Raw genomic sequence first — 18,508 nt, 5'->3', positions numbered from 1 at the left:
TTTTTTTCATCATCTTTTAGTTAACAAAGATGATTTTACTATTTTATTTTAATTTTGTTGAAACAAAGAAAATTCTATTAAATATTTTAGATGAAAAATATAATAAAATCTATGCCACACGTCCATCTTCATAAACTCAACGTGAAATTGTAAACAAGAGCATATACCCATGTTGAGGAGTTCCAAAGTCCACAATATTAGATGCTAGTTCTAAAATATAATTCAACTAACTAGTATTTAATGATTCAACTTGATTCGGTCATGTTAATTTTAATTTTTGATTATTGTGTTATAAGTCAACATTTATTTTGGTCATTCCCTTGTTAAAATATTAAAATATCCATGAAGTGAATAAATTAATAAAACTTTTAATTAGAAAAAAAACTCAAAATTTATCTTAAAGTGGTTTTCATGGTAAATCTCGCTCGTTAATAAATTAGGCTTAGATACAAAAATAAAAACATAAAAATTAATAATTCGTTATGATTAAGGGATGTTGTTAGTATTATTCCTACCAAAAACAAAAAAATTCAGTACACAAACAGAACCAAATACCATAGATTTCATACCTTTAGAGGCATTCTCCAACTCCCGATGTTTTTTTTATTATAGTAAAACTAATTAAAATGGTTTGAAAACTTTGAGTTTTAATGATAATGACAAAATAAAAGGTAAAATGAAAAGTATCAAGATTGACTTTTTAGTATTAAAATATAATTTCTCGTTAAAATGAACAGTACCAGCAGTTTTTCGTTAAAGTTCTCTATTATTATCTCACCAACCAAAAATAGCCACCTAAGTCTTCCTTATATCTCATCCTGTTAACACCATCTCCACCACCACCCAAGGCGGAGGAGGAAGGAAAGAAAAATTCAAATAAACAAAGAGAAAGATTCAAAACTCAAAAAGAAAAAAGAAAAACAAATAAACATGTAAAAAATGCAGATCAGATACCTGTTCTACCCTCCTCCCTCACCTCATCTCTCTCTCAAAGTTTTACACCCTCAGATCCCCAACACCCCCCTTCCTCTTCTGCAACGAGATCACCTCCTTTAACTTTTCATATAATTCCACATCTACCCTTTGAGAGAATTCAGAGATCCTTCCATTTGTTTTCGTACAGCCAAAAACCAATAATACAAGGGGGAGGAAGGAGAGAGAGGGAGACCCAGAAAGCCCAATCGCCATGAACGACTTCGAGGGTCTCTTGGCCTCCGATTTCGGCTTCAAGCCCTCCGGCAAATCGGCGCCAATGTCTGCTTCTTCTGCTAATTCTTCTTCAAAGCCCTCAAATTTTGATCTCGGATCTACTGGGACCTCCCGATCAGCTCGCGCGAGCAATTCCTTTAGTGGGTCAATCGCTGACGATCGCGATTCGATCTTCGGATCCTCTAAAGGTCAAGACTTTGGCGATATCTTAGGCGGGTCTGCGCGGTATTCCGGTAAATTGGAGAGCCGCGGCGAGGACGCGGCTTTCAACTTCGATTCAATGTTTGGTGGGTCTGCTGATTCGGTTCCAAAGTCATCGTCGACGAATTCGGGGCCCGTTTATGATAAACCCGTTTACGACGACGACATTTTCGTTGGCGTTCCGGGGCTGAAGAGCACGGCTGCAAAAGTTAAGTACGAGGACATTTTCTCGTCGGTGACGTCGCCGCCGTCCAAAGGGAGTAGTAGAACCAGTGGGTTTGATGACATTCTCGGCGGGTTTGGCAAGGCCGAGCCCCAATTGAAAAGCTCAGGCACCAGAGGATCGGATAAAGTGGAGAAGGGCCTGCCCGGCTTCGATGATTTGCTACCTGGGTTTGGAGGTGGTAATGCTCCTAGTGAAAGGTATTGGTGTTTGCCATCACTAATGTATATGTATGTGTTGTGCTTTTATGCTTAGGGAACACGTTATTTTCTTGTTTGATCAGGCATAAGTAGTTCAAATTAGATCAATTGTGTGAGACGATTTATGCATTGTCTAAAATTTTGGTAAATTGTCTATTGGATATGTACCCGAAAACTGGTTAAGCACAGAATATTGTATGATGAACAATTTGGATCGATTTGCATTACCCACATTAGGATCAACATGCACGTTGAGTTTGAAAGTTTGTACTCATACAATATGGACGGTGATTGATAAATTGCTAAATTTTCTGTATTAGGCTTGCACTGTATTTTGTGTTGAATGGGCATTCATTTCCAAGTCCTGATGAATGATAGTGATAGATCAAGCTATGCTTCACTTTTAGTGGGTGACATTGGATTGGTTGAATGGAGATATGGACATTGGAAGATCATTTATGGTCTGATACTCATGCTGTACATTCATTTTACATAAGCTAAGGTTTCAGATTTTGGTTGCGCAATGTTGTGTTTTGGTTGCCTTGAACTGTGTAGAGTGAAAATAAGGCACAAACTCAGCAGCATAAGGAGGAAAAGAAACTCTATAGATGAAAGTGCAATCCTATTTCTTTAAATTCATTGTCATATTGTACTATGAAGGGAAATGATGCATGATACCCTTTGATTCACAAAAAAAATTGGGTATAGTTTTGTCAAACAAGAGATAAGGAGAAGGCTCAGTCATTTGTGACCCGTTATTCTTTTTCCTGTCACAACTGTGACCAGTTATTTAAACAATAATCAACCTTATGAATTGACAAGATTAACAATCTGGAAAGACAAAATTTCCTTATACATGCGAATTGATTCATATAGTATTTGAGCTTATGCATATATTATTTCATAGGGAAGAGCACTGATTAACATTCAGTTAATTAAAAAAAAAATTTAAACTAAAAGTTTCAGGCAAGCTTGACCTTATATTAGCATGAATGCGTCATGCACTTTTTAACTGACTAATTTTGGGTGATTTCATGATCTTTCACTGTTGATTTTTTCTTGGGTAGACGAGATGTATGCAGTTAAATTGATGTTGATTCATTTTTTACTTTCAGTGTTGTGATTTATATTTAAATTTATCAACCACTTTTAGCTGTGTTGCTTCCTGTGTTAATGCAATGGCATGTTCGTGTTCATTTCAAGTAAAAATCTTGTTACATTTATGCATCTGTACTGTCTTTTCTTGAATCAGGTCAACCTCAGAGGCCAGTTGGCCCCATGAAACGACTGCCAATGATGTGTCTAAAACAAACTCCAATGTGATGGAAGATCCTTTTGTAGTATCAGGGCAGTATAGTGACCCCTTGGAAGAAATAAGTAGAATTTCGAAATCAGGAAGCTCGAAGGTTGATAGTCCATCTGTTGATACTGGGCGAGCATTTGACGATATTGATCCCTTTGATGGCCTTGGAAAGTCAGTCCCAACATCTCTATCGGGAAGAAATTACAGGGGACATGATAGTGTCAATTTAAGGGCAGATACAAGCACAAATAACAGCAGAGCTTCAACTGGTAAAGAATCAACTGAGAAGCCTTCTGTGAGAAGTCCAGATAACCAGTCTCAAAAGAAGGCCCCTGTTGGAAATCATTGGGATTCTCATCAGACCTTGTTTGATATGCCTACAGTTTCAAGCGATTCTCACAGATCATCTGGTCAAAATATGTATCCACCTTCCTATGTAAATGCTAGTCCTAAGGAAACAAATGTACAAGTGGATAGGTCTCCAAGATCTGAAGAAAACATGGATTCATTGGATAATGTATGGCTCACTGTATCAGAGATCCCCCTAATGACTCAGCCCACTAGTGCTCCACCACCGTCAAGACCTCCTCCTCCAAGACCAGTGCAAGTTTCAAAGGCAAGAATGGGTTCCCTTGCTTCCACAAATGCAAGAAAGAAGGCTACCGAATCTTCTACACAGTTCTTTCAGGCTCCGAAGTCGGCCCCTGCTGCAGCGAGAGGCTTGGGTGACTCTCCAATTGATGAACTTGAGGATTTTGCCAGGGGTAAGAACCAAACTAACTTTTCTGAACACGCTAATGGCCTTGCTGGTGAAGAATTGGAGATGAATTCAGTTGCTGCTGCCATGAAAGAGGCTATGGATAAAGCTGAGGCTAAATTCAGACATGCGAAGGAAGTGAGAGAGAGGGGAAGTACAAAGGCTGCTAGGAGTAAAGAAGCACAGATGGAAAGGGATGAGAAAGTTATGCAAGAAAAACAGGAGAGGTTTGACAGCGAACATCTGCAGAGGGAAGGTGAAGAGGAAGATATGGAACAGAGTAGAGTGGAGAAAGAGAAGGAAATTGAGAGGGCGTGGGAAGAGAAAGAGAGAGAACAAAGGAGGCTTGAAAAGGAAAGGGAGAGAACCAGAGAAATGGAGAGGGAAAGGGGTATGGCCAGACAAGCTGTGGAAAGGGCTACTAGGGAAGCACGAGAGAGAGCAGCTAATGAAGCTCGCATGAAAGCTGAAAGGGCTAAAGCAGAGAGAGCTGCTGTAGACAAGGCAACTGCTGAAGCTAGAGAACGGGCTGAAAGGGCTGCTGTTCAGAGAGCTCAAAGTGAAGCTCGAGAAAGAGCTGCAGCAGAGGCAAAGGAAAGAGCAGAAAAGGCTGCTGCAGAAGCCAGAGAAAGAGCAAATGCAGAAGCAAAGGAGAGGGAAGCAAAAGAAAGAGCTGCTGCAGCTAGGGTTGGAGCTGAAGCACGAACTAGAGCTGAACGTGCTGCAGTAGAAAGGGCTGCTGCAGAGGCTCGAGAAAGAGCTGCTGCAGAGGCTCGCGAAAGAGCTGCTGCTGCAGCAAGGGCGAACCAGCAAAGGAGTGATAATGATCTCGAGCACTTTTTCAGCATGGGGCGAGCTAGCAGTGCACCACGACCTAGGGCTAACTCATCGGTACGGACAATATTGCAAAAATCTTTTTCATTTGCATTTGAAAATCATGTTTTGACTAGTGGCTGTATATTTTCAGGATCCATTTCAGAATAGGCAAGAACCTGAAGTGCCAAAGGCATCAACCACTACTTCCTCAAACATAAGAAAAGCAAATTCAACTACAAATATTGTTGATGATCTTTCAGCAATTTTTGGAGGTAATTTGGAACTCGTAGTTCAGTTCAGTTATTTGATTGTAAATACTCTTGTGTTTCTTTGTAAAATGTTGCTTCTGCTTAACTTTCCTAATTTTTGTGAAAAGGTGCTCCATCTTCTGGAGGAGAGTTCCAGGAAGTTGAAGGAGAGACTGAAGAAAGGCGAAGAGCCAGGTTGGAACGACACCAAAGGACCCAGGAGCGTACGGTATGTGGTTTCTTCATTAGATTTACATATTTTTTGTTCCCTTAAATAAATTTGGAAAAGATACATGTTCCTCCAGGCCCCTTATGTTGAGGGATTTTCCAAATAACCCAGTTTGAAGGACACCTTGTGGGACCCTGTCCGAATTATATTTCAGTGATTCAAACCATCTATTTCTTAGTTCATTATTTGAAGATCATCCTTGCAAAAACTTAAACACAGTGGAAACAAATAAGGCATCCAATTGTAGACTTGTAGTGAAGAATAGAGGAACACGGTATTTTCAAGAAAATACTAAAATAACAAACATTTAACTGAGTGGTAAATAGTTTTGGATTTGGAGTGATTTTGCAAGGATGATCTTTGGGAAAAGACCTAAAAGCTTGACGGTTTGGATTGTTGAATACATTGTGAATGTCACTTTATGTTCCTCAGATCTGAACTAATTTATATAATGCACACACGTCTCTGCTATGTTTAACTTTATTATCATTTCTGAGAAGTTTGGATTGTTGTCTTTGATTTTCAGTTGAAAGCACTTGCTGAAAAGAATGAGAGGGACCTTCAAGCCCAAAGAGACCAAGCGGAGAGAACTGTAATTCTTTCTTCCATTCTTCCAATGTGTTCTAGTGTTGAATCTTTCTGTTTAATTGGATGTATAGACTAAGGTTTGCATGTAATATGGGTTTAGGCATGTTGTTATTGACCTAGAGTTGATCCAATCTAAGGTTGTGCTAGGTTGTCTTTCCTGTCTTTTACTTTCTAATACTGAGTTGAATGACCAAAAACAATGAACAAAAAGAAAAAAAAAAAAAACGTAAAAATTCCATTATAGTTTGGAATCAAATTCAGTTATTCTCTTTAGTCTAGAATTCTGCAGTATTACTAAGATAATCTTCTTTGTCAATTTAGGAGCAATAATAAGACTAATATATTGTTAAAACTTCCAAACAAATCTTAAACAACTTTAATAAATAGGGATGATTGTGGTAAGAAGCATAAAGGGAAAAAGACTATTAACAAATCTTAAACCAACTCAGTTCTTTTCCCACATGCACATGCTCACGAACTATTACCGTCTTATATAAAGAACTATATTCACATGCGATTTGTGTACATATAATTATGTGTGTGTGAGTTTACCAACCAAAGATCTAAATATTTTGGCATTGTTTTCATAAGATGTCAACATAAAGTTGTTCTCATTTTGTAGATATAGAACTCAATTTCTTGCCTTCTAATTTTGTGTGCCACAAAGTTACATCTGTGATTAATATTGCCTAGGAAGCTAGTGTTATCACTTATAAGTGTGATTTTATAATTCTTGAACTGGCATAGTACTTTTGCTTGTCATCAATTTTTGTATGTATGTGTATGTTTACTTTTATTTGCACGCTGTTTATTTCTCTTCATGCCTTAGCTGTACTGAAGCTCATATGAAGTTGTAGAGTTGTCGCTGATGGTTTATTCTTGTATATGTCTTCAGAGGATTGCTGAAACACTAGATGTTGAGATCAAGCGTTGGGCTGCAGGGAAAGAGGGGAACTTGCGTGCTCTGCTATCGACCATGCAATATGTATGTTGGAATCATATTTTGCCATCCTTATGCTCCACATTATGACAATTCTTTTTTTTTTTTTTTTTCTTTCTTTTAAACGTGTCGAGGTTTAGAGTGCATCGGGGTTTGGAGTTGTGAAATCATTCTTTATGGAACAATGCTTTCTGTGGTGGGTTATGACTTATGAGGAGGCTTGTAGGTTAATCGATGGCCAAATCGGTGAAGTCCTACTAGAGAGTGTTCAAGAGGTTTCACGGCATGTGCTTGGAGGTTTGAGAGAACGCTCATCAGATTTTTGTTTGTTTGTTTGCATGTTGGTGTTCTTGTCTGCATATGGCAGTTAGAGAGGGAGGCTTAGCAGAATGCCAAATCAGTTTTAAGTTGCTTAATTGTCAATTTTAGTCCCATGAGCATATATAAAAACCTGGTTTTTTTTAATTTTTTAATTTTTTTAATTGTGCTAAATTACTTGATAGCGTTGGATGTACTTTGAATATTGAATAGTTCCACAGTTTGTAACTTGTGCTGCTTATACTGACCCGAATTATTGAATGACCATCAGGTGCTCTGGCCTGAGTGTGGTTGGCAGCCAGTTTCTTTAACGGATATGATTACTGCTGCCTCAGTTAAGAAAGTATATAGGAAGGCAACTTTGTGCATTCATCCTGATAAGGTACAACAGAAGGGTGCGAATCTTCAACAGAAGTATATAGCCGAGAAAGTGTTCGATCTTCTTAAGGTATATGACATTTTTATAAATGAAGCTGTATTCTAGAAAATCTGCTTGTCGTTCTCCCATAACAGTTGGTTTTATTTCTGATTCGGTTACTTGATTTAACATTAGTATAATTATACAAGCCTATTTTGGTGTGGCACTATTATTATTGTACAAGCTTTCTGAAATTGCACTCCTGGAATTATGGCACCATGTAGGAAGCTTGGAACAAGTTCAATTCGGAGGAGCTTTTTTGAAATCGTCAAGTGATTCTTCTGCTTCGAGTTACGTAATTTGGCAGCCAAATCATTTGTCACATGGGAAGAAGAATATCCGCTTATTTTCCAGAAGAAAGACTTATCATCACTGATGGTGGAATTTTGATTGAATTTGAAAATATATCGAGAGAGGCTTCCGTTGGCCGCCAAGATGCCTGGTCTGTATTCTCTTATATTTCCCTTTTCTTTATTCCCCTTGGCCTCTTGTAATTGTTTGTGTAGGGTATTCAGGGGTCATAGGGTTTTCGAAAGATCGGTTTCTGGGAAAGGCTGGTTGATGTACAATACCATATTGTGGTATTGCACTCATCTTTATTCAGGGGTTCATTTGATATTTTTAGGTGGGTGGGGTGGGGGGTGAGATTTTGCCCTTTATATTTTTGTATTTGTTTGTGATATGGCACATTCTGTTGAATATATATACCATTATTTGTATCGACAACAAAGCTATTCGTATGTGAATGCATGATTGAGCTCTGAGTTTGATTTTTCGAAATAGCTTTCTTTCGGTATTAACAGATAATTCGGAAAAGCTCAAGTAGCAAAACTTGCTTTCCCTTGGGAATTTATTTGAGAAAAATTTGTGGTTAATTTACTTTTATCTAGGTTTTCATTCCAACCCTAGATAAAAAGGCGTTGATGTCCCTCAATATTTTCATCAAACCTAAATTTTTTAATTAGTTCATCAGGATGGCAGAAGAACATCGAAGCCCTTCATCTGAGGCCCCCGACGTCTCAGCCGTCTCGGATGCTTGTACTCCACCACCGAAAAAAGATAGTCCTCATGATCACCTTGTTCAACCCTCTAAACTCGGTTTCATCATCGAACTCTAGCTTAGAGCCATCTCTACTCACTCAGGGAGACGAGAGACGAGAACCCGGGGGGTGGTGGCGGTGGTGATGGCAAAAAAAATCCAAACCTAGGGTTTTCACAGGCAAATTTTGCAAGAGAGACTCCTCCACTTCCCAAGCATTGAGATTTGAGAGGGCATTTGTGGGGGTGTTTTGGACATTACATCTCTCGGGGTTAGGGTGGAATCCACGATTCACAAGCTTCTTTTCCTGGTCCCCCTCATCCTCCGGTGGAATATGTTTGCAGGAACCGGAACCGGAACCAGCAGTGCAAATTTGGTGGTTCAAATTTCTAATCGACAGGTGAACCATTGGTGACCTGCCCCGCCGGAGCCTCTGAAATCCGATATTGATATTGGTGCTGCTGCCTGCTGGAATCAATTGGTCTCTTACGCTTTGAATTAGTTTTTCGCTTGTTCTATTTTATTTGTGTAGTATGGTATAGTGTTGTATTCAAGTTCAATTACTCGACACTCATCTGAAGACCGATGAGATGAAATTCATATTAATTCCAATTCCACTCTCGCCATTTAGGTCGAGTTATTAAGGTGTCGAATCACCACTTACGGAGGAACCACAACACTCACTCACCTAAACGGAAACGTAAATCTGACGGATATAGTGTTTTCCTGCAGTATTACTAATCTAAGAAATATCCCTCCTTAATCCCAAAAAAAAGGAAGAAAAAACGTCCTACCAGACAGTTTATCACTTCACTGCAAGGGAATGCAAGGAAAATTTTAAATTTCTAAAACAGTTTTATCACCCAATCATCGGCGATGCGGACATTCGGCTTGCGGATGGTTGTTGCAGTTGGGCCTTTCTTTGAATGAAAGAGAAGCGGGCCCAGTTCAATTTCGGCCTTCTGGTTTGCGGGTTCAATTAGGGCACTTTTCTGCCCAGTGGAGAGTCCTTGCAGAATAATCCTCTCAATAACACATTCAGAAGAAAACTGGTTTTGGCCAGGGGCAGCGGGTGCCATATTAACAGATGTGAGCTTCCCATCTGAGAATACAAAACGACGATGGATGTAGGCCCCTTCCTGAAATCCAAAGCTTCTACCATCGTCGACATAAAGTTCACCTTCAGCTGCTTGTGAACTATTAAGTGCTATCACCTGCACCGTGTACAAAAAAATTACAACCATCCAGTCTACTTCATACGCTTTTCATGCTACAAAGAGAAGTTCACTTAAAAAGGTAATACAAAACAAAAAGGTACTACAGAAAGAAACTACAACAGTGTTCAACTTCACAGTTAAATGGTATGCAAGTGTTGATCTAAAGTGTACGTATTTCAATCTACAATCGTATTTCAATTAAAACATGTAAACAAATTGGCATAGGCTGGAAATGTGTGCAAAAATGTGCATTTCTATTGACCATGACTAGGACCCGTACAGAAATAACCCCCAATCTTAAAAGCCACACCCTCTAGATTTTCTTGCTAAATTGTTCATCTCAGACGTATATGGGTAGGAACTATTTCATCAACATGATGAAGTTCAACTATGTTCTCAACGTGATGAAGTTTGCGGAAACACTAAAAACTGAGGATCTTCTTTGATGTTTACCTAAGAGACTGGGATTCAAGCAAGGATAGGAAATAGACAACCATTGAGCCCTCAAATGGATTTACATCTTTCATCACTGGATATTTTTATATCAAAGATGCAGAAATCCTTGTTCTAACTTCATACAAAAGCTTATCTATTCTAATCAAATATCCTTAACTTTAAAGTCAAAAACATACCAGAGTGTATGGATCGTTCACCATCTGTGTGGAACTTCGACGAAACCGGTCTTTCCTTGGTATGATGGTTCCAGCCCTTTGGAAAGCAGGAATACTTTCTTCATTAACGTCCAACTTATAGGTTTTACCACCCTTGTATGCGACTCCAGTTTTTGTGTCATACCATAATTCCTTCCCAGGCAAATACACTGAAGCATGTCTTGCATGCTAGTACAACAGAGTAAAATAATGCCAACAGTATCAAAAGTGGAGAACGCAAAAACAGATAGACGGGAAGAAAGCTAAATGAATGAGTAATATCAGCATCTATACTACCTCTGTGTAAATCCCTTGCACCAGAAGACTGCTTCCAATCATGAAAGCCTCATCATTGCTGAAAGTAGCTTCTTCAGAAGGGAACTCCATCCATAATGGACGAATAACTGGAACACCAGTTGTGTTTGCCTCTCTAAATAATGTGTAGAAATATGGAAGCAACATGTAACGAGTGTGTATGGCCTCCCTAATACGTTCAGTATTTTTTTCCCTGTAATCAAGGTAAAGACCATCGAGTGATTTAAGTGATGAACATGGTAATATCCTATACCAGCAATGTTCCTATCAAATTTTCAATCAGATAGAAACACGTTTCAGTTTTTCATTGAGCAGGTTATGATTCCTGTGACATTTCAAGCAATAATAATATCATATTTCTAGACATTAAAATGTTCACAAGGAACATGACCAAGCAAGCAATCTGATAATATAAAATGATGACAATCATGTCTACTCCAAAGTCCAAACTTTACGCTATGTTGTTTAATCAACAGGTCATATTGCATAAGTATCACGGCGCTGTTCATTTAAAGGCACTTAACCATCATAGAATTCATGCCCACCAAAAGTACTACAAATATTCCATTTCATTTCTTTCAAAGAGAAATTAAATCACTATAAGTTGGCCTATGTCTGAATTAGATAGTACGATATTCACTTGATAGAGAACATTCAAAAATGGCAAAAATCATCTTATAGAGGGGAACTCCTACCCAAATAACCATGGTTCTCGCCTTTTGGTGTCATGATGGGCATGGGCTCTGAAAAATGGATAGTATGCTCCTAACTGATACCAACGAACTAACAACTCAGGTTCTGGATTGCCAAAGAAACCACCAACATCAGCACCTGTAACAACATTACAGCCATGAGCACCAGTTGAAAAAGAAACTTTGTGTTAATATGAAAATATTGCTTTTGATACCTGAGAATGAGATCCCAGTAAGACCAAGCGTCAAAACCATTGGAACTGAAACCCTAAGGTGATCCCAATCAGCTGAATTATCTCCTGTCCATATTGCTCCATGCCTTTGACTTCCAGCAAATACTGCTCTCGATAAAACAAAAGGTCTATCCCTTCCATCACCTCGCTTCACAAGCCCATCTGCTGTAGCCATGTGAAAGTAGTACCCATAGGCATTATGTAACTCTCGATGTTCTACACCTTCGACATGTAAAGCATCTCTAGGCATTGTAACCTGGTCATGGTCAACAATCATGAGATGCTTAGCTGGTATACTAGAAATTAAAATTAACGAAAAAAAGGGGCTAACCAAACAAGTCATAAACACTCAGTAATCACAATTTCCTATGGTCCTCTAATGCAGCATCAGCAAAAAATGAAAAATTGAGAGTGTTTCTCTAATCCTTTCAGGTTGATTTCATTCTTAGTCAGTCACATATTGTATCACTAATAGTTCATAAACGAGCTAAAGCCCATCCTTTTATTGACAATGGACCAAGACATAAAATAAGCAATACAGGACTATAAACTCCAAAATCCACAGTAAGTGATTCCCAGGGAGTTTAAGAACTTAAGTTGTACTGGCGTGTGACTCGGAAAAATTATTGAGCTGATTTCAAGCTTTAGAGACTGCATTTAGGCTATTCTAAAAAGGAGTTTAGTACGCTTGTTTGTTTTCAACCAATAGGCCAAAGTTAATTCACCGAGTTAGACATACAGTTATCAGTTCCAAACCAGTAGAAGCCACAAGTTAATCCTAAATCCATTGCAAATTTAGACATCATAACTAATATAGAAGACAGTATTGGTAAGAAATCTTGAGTGTAATTCACCTAAATTAAGCATACATTTGAATAGAAGGTTTACAAGTAAAGAAAAGAAATCAAAGTTAAATTCATTTGTATGTTCCGGATTTTCAGTTTGTGCTACGACCAACTAAAAAATTCCATCTTCTCAGCACCTCAAATTTGACCAACTTCCCCCTATTATTCTCAAGCAGCAGTATTATTAAAGTATTTGCCTGCTCAAACTAGGCTAGTACAGGGATATGGTTGAGTCATAACTATAGAACTTGATGCCTGTAAACCAAAATGCCCACCTCATCCTTGCTCGAATAATTTGAATACTAAAAAGTTTTCTATTCTAATATTATATTTCAATAAACTAGTCTATAAGGAAACATTGTACATTCGATGGGAAATATTAACCACAAAGAAAGTCCACAAAAGATATCAATGCTGCAACAAACATAATATGTAAGAACTAGAGACCAAGAATGCAGTGAGAGATTCCAAGCGAATACAAAAGACACAAAATGTTACCATGGCAATAAACCTGATTCCTTACACAATTCCACTTCCTTAATGTAATCATATATTTGTTCATGATCCTACTGCAACAATTTTTTATTTTTTATTTTTATTGTGACTGAACTTAATAAATGTGCCTTATCATTCTGATCTTCCACATTTTCCTACTCATAGGTTAGAGATGATACATGTTTGTACAAACAAATGATGATTATCTGTACATAAAATCAACCTACTATACTTGGACAAAACTGAACTAATTCACTCATGAAAAAAATACGTAATAAGTAATTGGATGTGTCTTAACCACCTTTCCTCATTGAAATAATAATAAAATCGTAAATACAAAAGAAAAGTTCTTGGCTCAAATTTTTCCTTGAATAACAATAAAGAATATTAAATAATAAGGCATAAATATATAACTAAAAAGAAATCAAATCTCAATAAAAAGCATGGTACAGTGGCAATTAAGTAACTTACCTCGGGACCATTGAAGACAGAAGGCTCATTCATGTCATTCCAGATGTACAGTGAAGGAGTTGAGCCAACATAATTCTCAAAAGAGAACTTTTCAGCCCACCAGGACCTGATCTCTGGCCTCAACATATCCAAATACGATGATGAACCAGACCAGCACCACCCATCATAATCCTTTGCAGTGGCATCCCTAACATAATACTGCTTTTCTGTGGCCTCTTTGTGCAAAAAGTAGGAATCATCCCGCTTAATATGAGGATCCACAATAGTAACCATGTGCCTACCCTTAGCAGCCAACTTCCTCTGCATCTCCTCTGGATGCGGAAAAAGCATTCTATCCCATGTAAAATATCTCTTCCCATCTGTGTGCTCAATATCAAGCCACAAAACATCATACGGAATATCGTGTTCATCAAACTTAGAATCAACTTGCTCAACATCCTCCTCATCACGATAATTCCATCTACATTGGTGATAGGCCACAGCAAACAACTGTGGCATTGCAGGTGTTCCAGTTACACTCGTGTACTGGCGGACTACATCCTTAGGTCCAGGTCCTACGAAAAAGAAGGCATCGACGATACCCGCCTCGCTCATCCAATGTGTATCGATCCTAGATTGTGACGTAGGGAGAGAAATGCCAGACTCTGCATCCCAGCCGGTTCCAAGAACATCAATCTGCATCTCAGCAGCATTCAACCAAAAGAAACCAGAAGTCCCGCGTGACTTGCCGTGGGAAATCATCAAGGGTATGGAACCATAAAGTCCAAATGGGGAATCATGAATGTACTCAAACACATCTAAGTTAAACAATCTATAGGGTTCAGATTCCTCAACCCCAGGACCTCTAGTGGGCTTCAGAGCTAAGCTTGTAGCACGCTCAGGAATCCCATACACATGGTCAGCATCGTAAAAGGACACGTCGAAACTAATCGATTGCGGGCCGAAAGGCCTCGTATCTGTATGCCCCTTGAACCTCTCCTCCCAATCCTCACCATCCTTTTTCACCCTCAATTGCTCAAAATCAAATAAACCATGAGAATTCATAGAAACTACGCGATTACCTCCCTTTTTGCGCACGTAAACCTCGAAGGGATCGTGCCGGAGCACCGCCTCGTAGCCATCCAACAAGTAGACGATCGACGAAGGACTTGCATCGCCGCCGATGGTCTCCGTTGAAAGCCTCTGCAACCACAGCTTCCTGCTCAAAAACTCCGGCATAACCACATCGGGAACCTCGAAACGCTTCTTGGGTGGATCGAGTTTGGGGTCCTCGTCGATCCTGAGCCGCAAGATCCCATCTTGGTAAACAGAAAGAGTGAGAATCAATTGCTTGATTTGGTTTTGGTCTTGATCTTCCAGGGTTTTGTCGGAGGGGACAAGCCTGGCTGTGAGGTCACCGTTGGAGATAGATACGTCATGGGCGGCGAAGGAGGAGCTGGGTTTGCGGCCACGGGCTCGTTTGCAGAATGGGGTTTGGTTACAGTTCCTGAACTCATCTTTCTTCCAGGAGACGACGGAGCAGAGCTGACAACTGACAAGGAGCAGCAGGAAAACGAAGACCGTCGGATTTCGATTGGGGATTCTGATCTGCCTTTCCATTTCCATCTTCATGGATTGTCGTTGTTCATACCTCTCTCAGTAGGAGCAAGGGAAATGAGCAAGAAGGATTTTTTCTCCTCTGATCATCTCAGATGTCAGTCAGTCTCTCACTGATGGTGTTTCGGGCATTGACCCGGGTGACCCAAGAATCAACTAATTGGGCCTCCATATACTTATGTTTCTTACTCTTTCAGCCCAATAACTTTTTTCACACAAATAACATTTTAGAAAGATAAATTTTGGACAAGTAGGTAGTTCTTCCATTCGTTTCTTTCTACGTTTGGTCAGTGTTCGGTGAACTCGCTTTCCAAGGTGAGCACACACACATCTATCTCTTGTCCAACACGTTATGACTCGTGAGAAGTGTTTTCAAAATAAAAGAAAATGTTTCTAGAACAAATATTTGTTGGTTGGTCTTTTTAATATTCTTATTTTAGTTTTGTTATAGAATAGTGTTTTATATATTAAGTGTGATTGTATAAAGTAGACCGAAAGAATGTAATAAGATTATCCTTGTATGATTGTATCACTAGGGATGCAAGTAATCTCTACCCTAAATTAGTATAAATAAAGGCACAAGACAAAAGAAAAAACATATATAAAAAACGCTGAACCCTTCTCCCTCTCAGTTGTCCCTTTTTTCACTCTCTATAATTATTTTACTACAAATTTCCAATTTAATCTATTGTTTGTTTAATTAAGTCTACAAACTGTGATAAATAATCGGTTAAATAGGTATTTAAGCAATCCTTGTGATATCGACATCATATTTACATTTATCATAATTAATTTGTGTGCTTACACAATTTCTTTTAAATTAATTATTTATTTATTTAGGGGTGCAAAATATATATGTAGACAGATATTACTAGTGTGAGGTGCGGTGCGTACACGGTGCAAAGTCCTTCTCTTATACTTGACTTGAAACCTCTTCAAGTAAACCCTAGACTTTTGAGACTTGACGAACGACTATAACAAATAATTGAACAAAAGGTTAATAATTCCTCAAAACTGATCATGTTTTGATTGGTGAGAGCCGTGGGACTCAAACTGATCATGGTTTAAGTTCAAATGGAGATCAATACCACCAAATCCATCCACGGTATAAGTACGACGGATCGACGACAGACAAAAATCCCATTTCTATACGAATCGTATACACTCATGCACATCATTTTCACATAACTACATGTATTTCAAGCATTTATTCAGAACGAACACAATAAACCCTTAATTCCCAGCACTTTATGCGTTAAAGGTGGGTCTTGATTTTGGCATTGATGCGGTTTGGCTTCCCCTTACTGTTAGAACCCGACTCGCAGAATTTTATCCTCCTAATTAATCAGGATGATACATGCCTAGCGCCGGAAGGAAACTATGTTGACAAGGTTAGACAGCTAACTCTGGATTGTCATTTGGTTCTGCACGCAATCTCCAGGAATGCATATGGGGCTGAAAGAGGAATTGGCCATTTCTGGATTCAGTGGAATTGCTGGAATCGGCAACCTCAATTTCACCTTGCTTGCTTTTACAACATAAACAGGGCAAGGGAAGGAGCGAGAAACTCCTACTTTTACAGTTTGCACACCCTACTTATTCACAACAAAATTCTAAAATTATTACTCTATGAAAAAAGCTAGCGGGATTAATTTACTGCCATTAAATAATGACGTTGATTTGTCATCTTATATATGAATATTATTGATTACACATGGCTGTCAATGACTTTGTGGCATCAAATTTCCAAATCCGTTACCCGTATACAAATATTTGTTTGTTTGGAAAGCTTTTAAAATAAAAGATAGTATTTTTAGAACAAATATTTATTTGTTTGTCTTTTTAATATTCTTATTTTAGTTTTGTTATAAAATATTTTATATATTAAGTGGGATTGTATAAAGTAGAAGAAGGAATGTAATAAGATTATTCTTGTATGATTGTATCACCTGGGCTGCAATCAACATATAAACCAGCATATCCCCTGATCATAGGCCAACAAAGACACGCTATAAACCAACCTTAATCCAAATGTTAGTCTTGTGCAGTTTATATATTCAGCATGAGTCGGCGAGTAGAACTAAAATTGCTTTAGAGAATTGGTGTAAATGTTTTGCATGCATATTGGGTTTCTGATTTTAGTTTCTTTAAATATTATAAATGTACAATGGGTTGATCCGACCAAAACATAAAATGAGCACGAAGATACTAGCAAAATGAGACAAATCAATGGGTTAGAGAATTAGTGTAAATAGTTAATATGAAATGCACGTTGGGTTTCTAATTTTTTTTCTTTAAATATATACTTCTACATTCTAGATGTACAACGGATTAGCTCGACATAAACATAAAACGAGCACAATCTATTAAAAATACTCCTCTAATTTGGGATTTCTTTCAAATGGAAACACACATAAAACTTAATAATGGGAGGTCAAAAGCTGCATCCTTTTCTTACATAACATTTTGTTTACTTTTAACGTATCATAAAACTTAAAGTTTGGTTCATCTTTCAACGATATGAGATGCCTTATTATAGTGATTGGCCTTTTAGTGTTTCAGTTGGGCAAGCAACAAATGGCAACCAAAGCGTAAAAGTTGACCTCAATAACCATCCACATCAATTTTTGGTCTTTAAAGATCGAAATGGGCTCATCTAATCCAAGTCATAATGCGTCTTAATATCATAAATTAGGATGGTCATCTAGTTCAAATTGAGTGTGGAATAAGTAAAACTTCAGCCATCAATTACAGGCTTGTCCAGAATTTGTCTACTTACATAAAATTCCATAACCATTTTTTTTCTTTTCAGAAAACGATGTAAACCAACACATCCACTGATCATAGGCCAATAAAGACACGATATAAATCTACCTTAATCCAAGGGTTAGTCTTGTGTAGTTTATATATTCAGTATGAGTAGGTGAGTAGAACTAAATTTGCTTAGAGAATTGGTGTAAATGATTTGTATGAATGCATATTGCGTTTTTTATTTTAGTTTATTTAAATACTATTAATTTACAATGGGTTGGCTCGACCCAAACATAAAATGAGCATGAAGGTACTAACAAAATGAGACAAATCAATGGGTTTGAGATTGGAGTAAATAGTTAATATGAAATGCAAATTGGGTTACTAATTTTTGTTTCTTTAAATATATACTTCTAGATATACAACAGGTTAGCCCGACACGAACATAAAACGAGCACGATCTATTAAAAATACTACTCTTATTTGGGATTTCTTTCAAATAGAAACACAAATAAAACTTATTAGCTTTTGCCTTTCTCAGGTTGTGCTGTCATTGATTAAGAATTTGAGTTTTTGGTGACTACAAATTTCTTGTTCATTTAATTTATACTAACAATACATAAATGAACACTTTGCTTTGAGTTTAGTAAATAGGCCAGACCAACTTTTTCACCACATTATGTGGAAGATGATGTATGTATTAACGCATAAGTAACATGGGTCATGATAACTACTATTTGCCTGTTACATAATG

General features: G+C 38.0%; 2 protein-coding genes across 2 annotated transcripts; one reads left to right on the top strand and one right to left on the bottom strand.

Annotated features, from left to right (window-relative positions):
• The first annotated feature begins 767 nt into the window (after positions 1 to 767).
• LOC137735887 (auxilin-related protein 1) lies at positions 768 to 8,230 on the top strand. The gene is made up of 8 exons (XM_068475244.2): positions 768 to 1,833; positions 3,086 to 4,784; positions 4,861 to 4,981; positions 5,086 to 5,186; positions 5,713 to 5,778; positions 6,670 to 6,759; positions 7,304 to 7,480; positions 7,675 to 8,230. The coding sequence occupies exons 1-8, from the start codon at positions 1,187 to 1,189 to the stop codon at positions 7,711 to 7,713; spliced, it is 2,940 nt and encodes a 979-aa protein (XP_068331345.2). The 5' UTR covers positions 768 to 1,186; the 3' UTR covers positions 7,714 to 8,230.
• Positions 8,231 to 9,077: 847 nt separating this feature from the next.
• LOC137730261 (putative glucan 1,3-alpha-glucosidase) lies at positions 9,078 to 15,251 on the bottom strand. Its single transcript, XM_068469322.2, has 6 exons — positions 13,408 to 15,251; positions 11,579 to 11,852; positions 11,367 to 11,502; positions 10,654 to 10,864; positions 10,339 to 10,545; positions 9,078 to 9,703 (listed from the first exon to the last, which is right to left on the bottom strand). Exons 1-6 carry the CDS (start codon positions 15,016 to 15,018, stop codon positions 9,335 to 9,337), a joined length of 2,808 nt encoding a protein of 935 aa, XP_068325423.2. The 5' UTR covers positions 15,019 to 15,251; the 3' UTR covers positions 9,078 to 9,334.
• Positions 15,252 to 18,508: the final 3,257 nt, after the last annotated feature.

Source organism: Pyrus communis, chromosome 15, assembly GCF_041283825.1.
Source record: "Pyrus communis isolate YQ-2024b chromosome 15, ASM4128382v1, whole genome shotgun sequence".
Lineage (NCBI taxonomy): Eukaryota > Viridiplantae > Streptophyta > Magnoliopsida > Rosales > Rosaceae > Pyrus > Pyrus communis.
The sequence above is the reverse complement of the archived record's forward strand: the minus strand, read 5'-3'. Positions and strand labels throughout refer to the sequence as shown.